The 9,134-nt window shown below is 38.7% G+C and overlaps 1 protein-coding gene across 3 annotated transcripts in view; it reads left to right on the forward strand.

Annotated features, from left to right (window-relative positions):
• The window catches only part of LIN54 (lin-54 DREAM MuvB core complex component), a gene marked incomplete at both ends in the record, with an annotated part of 84,101 nt that extends 75,620 nt beyond the window's left edge, over positions 1–8,481 (forward strand). For all 3 annotated transcript variants that reach the window (XM_080698102.1, XM_080698103.1, XM_080698104.1), the window contains 2 exons: positions 4,766–4,968; positions 8,280–8,481. In XM_080698102.1, the coding sequence (XP_080554228.1) occupies positions 4,766–4,968; positions 8,280–8,481 (405 nt within the window). The remainder of the gene's footprint in view (positions 1–4,765; positions 4,969–8,279) is intronic.
• Between the last annotated feature and the right edge of the window lie 653 nt (positions 8,482–9,134).

The following is a 9,134-nucleotide window of genomic DNA, read 5'->3' on the forward strand; positions in this document are numbered from 1 at the left end:
AGCATACTTTTTACAACCCCTCCCATTTTTGTATGCTTTGCTTGGTTCCTGAAGAACTGTAAACAAAACAAACATCCATCCATAAGGGAATGAATGCCCAATAAAATGTGGCATATCATACCAGACATTACTACCCAGCCAGTAACAGTAATTTAAATGAATTCCAGCTATGCCAGATGACTGGGAGGGAGGTATCTCACCACTTGTTACAGTATGAATTTGATTTTGTAAACTAAAAAAAAAAAAAAAAACAGAGAAAATTCTGTATTTGTTAGTTGGTATGTTTATATAGGTCTGTGTTTTCATATAAATATATTTTATATTTTTACATGGAAGGACATAATAGTTTATGGATTCATGGGTTATTGAAAGGTTTGTGAAATCTGAAGAGGAAAGGGAGTTTGGTGAAGCATCAAAAATAAAAATAGCGAGGCGACTTCCGGGAAGATGGCGACCGAGAAAAGTGGGGCTTAAAAGCCCCGCTAACAACCAATCTCCATTACCACAAAATCAGCGCCTTTCATAGCCAGAAAACATCACCACCAGAGAAACAAAAAAATCACCAGGCTCCAGAGAGAAAGCGGACTGAGAACAGATCTCAGAGCCACAGAGGAGATAACCGGCCTCACGCCCGAGGACGCGGCAGCAGCGCCATACTGCCGGCGGCAGCGGCAAATTCACCGGACTGCTACAGCAAGCCGAGGTGAGCAGCTGCGGAACAGCCAGGCGGGATCTTTTGGCGCAGGGAACATCTAAAGCTCCCAGTGGCTGAGCTCAGCACACGCTACAGGGACTCAGAGTGGAATTCAAAACCAGAGAAGAAAAAATACGCCAGCCTCACGGCCGAGGGCGTGGCAGTGGCACCATATTGCCACCGGCAGCAGCATCAGTGAATTCACTGAGTCCAGTACAGCTACATCTGCGTACTCAAGAACAGTGAGTCAAATTGCGGGCCACAGAGGAGAAATCCCAGTACTGTACTCCCTGGGACTTGACCCAGTGGGGGAGTGGCGGTGGCAGAGATATCACACCATAGGAGAACGTGCAACCTAGCACCCCCCATAGTCTAAAGCAGCCTCTATCGACTCTCTGGGTCGGAGACTCTGTGATACAACCCAGTAAAGGAGCAGTGGGGTCTGAGATACTACAGACTCGAGATCCAGAGCACCTTAAGGGAAGTCATAGTGACCCAAGGGAAGAAGCTAGAGAAGGCACAAACTTCCGAAATCATGGGAAAGAGGAATAATACTGGAGCAATGAATGCTCACAACCCTACAACATCAGAACCCGATAAAACAGAAAATCAGAGATTTCTAGAAGATCAAATCAGGAAAATAACTGTAGAAATAATAGAGGTGCTTCGAAAAGAATTCAGAGAGCCAAAAAGAGATAAAGGATGCAATTAATGAAGTAAAGGCCTCAATTCAAAGCACAAACAACCGATTAGACCACATGGAGAACAGAATCTCACTCTTAGAAAATGAGCAATCCAAAAATGAACGCATAGTTTCTCATCTAGAAAAAAATATCCAACAGCAGGAATCTGACTTTGAAAAATATGGGCCTATTTTAAGAGAGCTAACCTAAGAATAACTGGAATAGAGGAGGGAAAAGAAAGTGAAACCAAAGGGATCAACAATCTCTTCAAGGAAGTAATAGCAGAAAATTTTCCAACCATAGAGCAAGAGGTTCATACACAGGTCCAGGAAACTTATAGAACTCCCTTTAGACAGGATCGGAGAAGAGGATGCCCACGCCACATAATTGTCAAAATGACCAATGTGGAAGCCAAGCAGAGAATCTTAAAGGCAACAAAAACAAAGGGCCAAGTGACATTCAGAGGCAAACCAATTAGAATCACTCCAGACTTCCCAAACCAAGTCATGAGAGCCAGAAGGGCTTGGAGTAACATATTCCAAACTCTGAAAGAAAACAACTTCCAGCCAAAAATTTCCTACCCAGCAAAACTTTCTATCAAATTAGATGGAGAAATAAGAAGCTTCCATGACAAACAGAAACTGAAGGAATTTATGTCTTCAAAACCAGCGCTAGAGAAAATACTCAAAGAGATTAACTACAAAGAAGAAATAGGTAACACACACCAGAACCAGAGAAACAAGATTTTCCATCCAACAGACAACTAAGATTGGTTATCTGTGGAGATTCATTATTTATGTTAGTCTTTTACCTATCTCTAAATGGTATTGTTTGCCTTTATTGTTGCTAATTTTTAGGATGTCTAGTTGGAATATTAATATACCTTCAGATATAGCATTTGGAAATATTTTATCCCATTCTATTAGTAACTTTTAATTCTGTTTACATTGTCTTTGGATATACAATATTTTTTTATTTTTTAGGGAGTTTGTATACTCTTCTGTTGCCTGTGCCATTGAAATCATATCCAAGAAATCACTGCCAATTTCAATGTTGTGAGGTTTTATGACCCAGATTTTCTTCTAAAAGTTTATAGTCTTAAGATTTAAGACTATAATATAATCTGTTTTCTATTTTGAGTTAATATTTATCTATTTTGAGTTAATATTTTATCTATTTTTAGTTAATATTTGTATATGGGATTAGTTAAGGGTCCAATTTTATTCTTTTCCATGTAAGTATTATTTTTCAACAATATTTAGTTAAAAGATTATTATTTCCACCACCAAATGTTCGTGGAAACCTTGCCAAAAATAACTTGATAATATAGGGAAGAATTTAGCTCTAGGCTTTTATTTAACTTCAATGCTTTATATATCTGCCTTTAGAACAGTACTACACTGTTTCAATTATTGTAGCTTTATATGGTTTGAAATCAGAAAATATATATCTTCTAGCTTTGTTTTTTTTCAAGATCGTTTTAGGTATCTAGAGTCCATTTTCCATATTAGGATAGATTTTTTTCTGAAAAATAAATATATAAATATATGATAGTTTCACCTAAAAAATAGAAAAAAAATATTCTCTGGTAAGAAAGAAAGCAAAAAGAAATATTGAAATGTTATCTTTAAGTCATCAAAAGCTTGGTATCAGACAAATGAAACTGTTATGTGAAATTATCATTTTTAATTTTGGATAAATTGCTATAATACTAGATGTCAACCACTAAGCCAAGCATGGGAAGGAGGGATGGGGAGAGAATGGGGTGGGGATCGGGTGGGGGCTGACTGGGCGATGTGTGCATGTATGTCTACAAAAGTTTGTATCCCACTATGATGTTTGAATACAGTGCACCAATAAAAAATAAAAATTAAAAATAGCAAGGTGGGCGTGGTGGCACACACTTGTAATTCCAGCATTTGGAAGGCTGAGACAGGAGGATCAAGGTATGCACACAACCTCAGCTACTTGGTGAGGCCCTTTGCGAGTCAGTGAGACCCTGTTTCAAAATAAAGAATAAAAAATAGGGCTTGGAATGGAGCTCAGAGGTAGAATGCCCCTGGGTTTCATCCCCAGTACTGCAAAAAAATAAATAAAAAATAAAAATAGCTGCTGGGCATGGTGGCGCATACTTGTAATCCCAGTAATGCGGGAGGCTGAAACCAGAGGATCGCAGTTCATGGACAACCTCAGCTACTTAGTGAGGCACTCTGCAATTCAGTAAGACCCTATTTCAAAATAAGGAATAAAAAATAGGGCTGGTGGTGTAGCTGGGAGGTACAATGCCCCTGGGTTCCACACCCAGTACTGCAATAAATAAATAAATAAATATAAAATAAATAAATATAAAATAAAAATAGCATTTATGGCCAGAGTGGTGGTACATGCCCGTAATCCTGGCTACGTGAGAAGCTGAGGCAGGAGGATCTCAAATTTGAGGCCAGTCTGGGTTCAATCCCTAGTACTGGCAAAAAACAAAAACAAAAATCAGCATGCATGCAGTCCCTTTAATGTAAGATGTGTTGTATGTTTATGTAAATGTGGGGTCACTGTAAAGTTTAACAGTGATTTGATTGGGGTGGTTGGATTTTGCATGATTTTTATTCTTAATATTGTACCATATCACTGATACACTCTTTGCATGTGTATGTACACGTGCTACTAGGGATTGAACCCTGAAGCATTCTGCCTCTGAGCTATACCCCCATCCCTTCTTTTTGGTAGTATTGGGGATTGAACCCAGGAATAATCTAACTCCAGGCTATACCCCTAGTTGTTTTTTTTTTTTTTTTAATTTCTTAGTTTTGAACAGAGTCTTATTAGGTTGTTGTGAGTCTTGCTAAATGGCTGCAGCTGGCTTCAAATATGCAATCCTCCTGCCTGAGCCTCCCAAGAACTGGGATTACATGTGTGTGCCACCAGGCTTGGCTCCCCTAGCATTTTGTTGTTGTTGTTTCAAAATAGGTTCTCTAGATTGGTGAGAGTGTTGCTAGGTTGCTGAGGCCGGTCTTGAGCTTGTGGAACCTGTGATCTTCCTGTCTCAGCCTCCCAAATACTCTGCATTACAGGCATGTGCCCACTGTGTCCACTCTTTCATATTATTTGTGAAGAATATGTGCTGTTCATATCAGAAGGAAAATCTATATTCATAGCAGGAGAAAAGTGACATGAAAGGGCTTGAACACAAACATTGTTGGGCCACTTTTAGACTTTAGAATATCTGACTATCCACATGCAGTTAGCCCATTTAGTCTCTGTAAAAGATGCTTCTATCTAATCTTATTTCTGTTGACCAGGTTGGGCTCTTATTGTTGATTGATTGTGGAATCTACTTATTTAATGATTTTTTGTTTTGATTTGGAAACTTTTCTTTTGTAAATCTTTTTAGGCAAAAATAATGTGTTCCTCAATATGCAAATGTATTGGCTGTAAAAATTTTGAAGAAAGCCCAGAAAGAAAAACATTGATGCACTTGGCAGATGCAGCTGAAGTAAGGGTACAGCAACAAACAGCAGCTAAGACCAAGTTATCATCTCAGATTTCAGACCTGCTTACAAGGCCAACACCAGCTTTGAATAGTGGAGGAGGAAAGTAAGTCAATACTTTTATCTTTTTACATTGTTTTGTTTTTATACTTGAGATTGAACTCAGGAGCATTCTACCTCTGAGCTATTCCCCCAGACCTATATGTTTTATTTTGATATAGTGTTTCCATAAGTTGCTAAGGGTTTTCCTAATTGCTGAGGCTGGCCTCAAACCTGTGATTCTCCTGTCTTATCCTCCCAAGAATTGGACAGGTGTGTACCATCTGCCCAGGTCAACCCTTTTATTTTATTATTTACTTATTTTCTTAATTGAAGTACTGGGGATGGAACCCAGGGGCATTGCACCTCCGGGCTACAGCCCCAGCCCTATTTTTTAGTCTTTTTATTTTTTGAAACAGGGTCTCATTGAATTGCGAAAGGTCTCACTAAATAGCTGAATCTGTCCGCAAATCGCGATCCCCCAGTCTCTGCCTCCCAAATGCTGGGATTACAGTGTACACCACCACACCCAGACCGACCCTTTTTATTTTGAAACAGGGTCTCACTAACTTGTAGAGGCTGACCTCGAATGTGAGATCATTCTGTTTATTCCCAAGTACTAGGATTACAGGTGTGCATCGCTGTACTTGGCTGTAGTGGTTCTTGAATATTCACTTTTGGTGAAGCTTCTTTATGGAAGGGCAAAATTGAGTTCACTATTTTGGTTGTTACAAACTTGAATTTTCTATTTTCTTTCCATCTACATTTGCTTTTAAAGGCATTTAAAGGGAAAATCACTGTCAAATATATTGTGTAATTCTAAAATGCACAGTAATGTTTTAGATTGGTGTTCTTAATTTAATAGGATTCTTCCCTATTAAGATGAAGTAAAGTATGTAGTTTTAAAAACCCCTAAGAAAACCAAACTTCTTTAAAAAATTTTTTTTTGTGGTACTAGGAGGGTAGAACCCAGGGGCTTTCTACCTCCGGGCTACACCCCCAGCCCTATTTTATATTTTGTTTGGAAACAGGGTTTCACTAAGTTGCTGAGAGCCTAAGTAGCTGAGGCTGCCTTTGAACCTGTGCGATCTTCCTGTCTCAGCCTCCCAAGCGCTGGGTTTACAAGTGTGAGCCACCACGCCTGGCTGAAAACCAAACTTTTTAATACCTCTTTCACAGAGTATAGTTACTCAATTTTTGCATTTTCTTATTCTCTTTTGCCTTTTCCATGTTCTTGGAGCACTTTTTCTTTTTTTTGGTGGTACTGGTGGGGGGGGGCAGAGGCTTTCTACCTCCGGGCTATACTCCCAGACCTATTTTATATTTTATTTGGAAACAGGGTCTCACTAAGTTGCTGAGAGCCTCACTAAATAGCTCAGGCTGGCTTCGAACCTGCGCAATCCTCCTGTCTCAGCCTCCCAAGCGCGAGGATTACAAGCGTGCGCCACCACACCCGGCTTCTTGGAGCACTTTTACATTCTATCAGGCCACTCATCACACTATAATATTGTTTGTTATCTCTTTGACTACACTATTGAGCTCTGGAGTAGAAACGCCTGACCCTAGTTTAGGCAGCTGGGTGCAGAGGAGCTCACCTATAGTTCCAGCAGTTCAGGTCTGAGGCAGGAGGATCACTTGAGCCCAAGAGTTCAAGGCCAGCCTGGGTAGCGTAGCAAGACCCCATATAAATAAAATAAAATAAAACAAAAAGGAAGGTGTTCCTTTTTATTTTAATGATATATATTCATATAAATAAAATAAAAAATAAAATAAAAAGAAAGTGTTCCTTTTTATTTTAATGAGATACAATTAATTGAAAGAATATGCTTTTTAAAAACAGGTCAAGCTGCTGAGTGTGGTAGCGGACACTTTTAATCCCAGTACTTGGAAGTCTGAGACAGGAGGATCACGGTTCGCAGACAGACTCAGCTACTTACTGAGGCCTTTTGCAACTCAGTGAGACCGTTTTAAAATAAAGAATCAGAGCCGGCCGTGGTAGCACACGCTTGTAATCCCAGCATTTGGGAGGCTGAGACTGGAGAATCATGGTTCGTGGACAGCCTCGGCTATTTAGTGAGGCACTCTGTAACTTAGTGAGACCCTGTTTCAAAGTAAAGAATAAAAAATAGGGCAGGGGGTATAGCTTGGAGGTCGAATGCCCCTGGGTTCCATTCTCAGACCCGCAAAAAAAAATAATCAAAAATAGGGCTGGGGGTGTAGATCGGAGGTAGAATGCCCCAGGGTTCTGTCCCCAGTACTACAAACAAAAACTGAGATTCTTTTTTCTTTAATATTTTATAATGTGCATTTTATTACATAGTATTACTAATTATACTAGGTTACTTTTATATTAGTATATTTTAAAATGCTCTTTTGTACATTAAAGATTCCTGTTCAGTTTTGTGGCAACCTGTCATGGTGGGCCTTAATTTCAGACGTTTATTTAGTCTTGGAATGTCCTATTCATAACTGCATACTTCCAGGTTGTTGAGTTAGTGGTTAGATTAGGTTGCCTGATTTAATATCAGGTTTAAGACTTGGCTACAGTGTGGCCAGCCTCAGGATGGACTGCTCAGTAGTTTAGGTCTTAATGAAAGAAACTATACAGAATAGCACTTGGTTTTCCCTTTGTTTTGTTGGAAGACAACACAGAATTTTGTTATGATTTTTTGCTTTTTATTAGTTTAGCAATCTGAGGGAATGTGATAACGTACTTTATTTTCAAGCTGTCTAAAAGATAAGTGCACTCAATCCCAGTATTATTAATTCATTCATTTAGCAAATATTCATGGAACTGTCTCTGGGCATCAGGAACTGGTCTGGGCCCTGGAGAAATAGCAGTAAATAAAGACTGCACTCAGAGAGCTGACATTCATGAATTGGGAGGATTTTAGTTACTAAATCACATGTTTTATGTTGAATGCTGTTTCCTAAACAGTATTTTTTAATACACCCAACGATAACCCTAAGTCCAACTAAAGCTCTTTAGGCTGTGCTTGTGCTGGTTGTACAAATTGCGATGTTCATTGTTGCTGGTGGATCATGAAAGAGTCAGTAGAGATCCCAGATGAAAGGATGTTGCCTACTTTTATTATTTATTTATTTATTTATTGATTGATTGCGGCACTGGGGATGGAACCCAGGGGCATTCTACCTCCAGGTTACACCCCCAGCCCTATATTTTATTCTTTGAGACTGGGTCTCAGTGAGTTGCAAAGGGCCTCACTAAGTAGCTGAGTCTGTCCTGGAACCAAGATCCTCCTATCTCAGCCTCCCCAATGCTGGGATTACAAGCATGTACCATCATGCCTGGCTTTGTTGCTACTTTTATTGTTATTCAATCCCATCATTCTCTCTTTCTCCCCCAAACCCTTTCAGATTGCCATTTACATTTGTAACTAAAGAAGTAGCTGAAGCCACATGTAACTGCCTTCTCGCCCAGGCAGAGCAGGCAGACAAGAAAGGAAAATCAAAAGCAGCAGCAGAACGGATGATACTTGAAGAATTCGGACGATGTTTGATGAGTGTCATCAACTCTGCAGGAAAAGCAAAAAGTGACCCTTGTGCCATGAATTGCTAATTCTTACAGAAAAGACTGATAAATGGAACTGTGCAGAAAATTGAAGAATACTTGATTTTCTGGAAGATAGTTTAACAATTACTGTATTTTAATTCAGTTCTTGTTTTAAGAGACCTGAAATTATAATACTGAAAGAGAAGAAATTTTAAATAAGGAAATTAATACATTTTAAATAGTTAATTCTCCTTATACCCCTCTAAATTTACTTTTTAAAAATTTCTTTATTGTATTATAGATTTTTAATTTGCTTGGGTTTCTTAAGAATTAGATGTTCTATCCTTCTGATTCTATTGACAAAGAACATTTATAAATTGCTGTAATTTATAATATATGGCGTTGTATGACTTTGTTCAGTAGAAAAAGCCAAAGCAGCGTTGGTATTATTACATAGTCATTCTTTGGTTCTAGGTCTAGAATATACGCAGATAGATAGAATGTCTACATAAACAAATTCTTATGAAACATACTCAAATGACATTTTGTGTTTAGAAAAGCACTATCTTTCTAAAAAAAAAATCAGCGTTTTTAGGGTGGATTCTGAAATAATATCCTGTTGTCACATTGGAAATATCAGGAGGGGAAGCAATCCCCAGGCACACTTTTAAAATTAAAAGTTCTCTTTCAAAAAACAAAATATTAAGGGACATTAAAAG

The sequence above is a fragment of the Muscardinus avellanarius genome, assembly GCF_963383645.1.
Source record: "Muscardinus avellanarius genome assembly, chromosome: 6".
In the NCBI taxonomy this organism is placed as follows: domain Eukaryota; kingdom Metazoa; phylum Chordata; class Mammalia; order Rodentia; family Gliridae; genus Muscardinus; species Muscardinus avellanarius.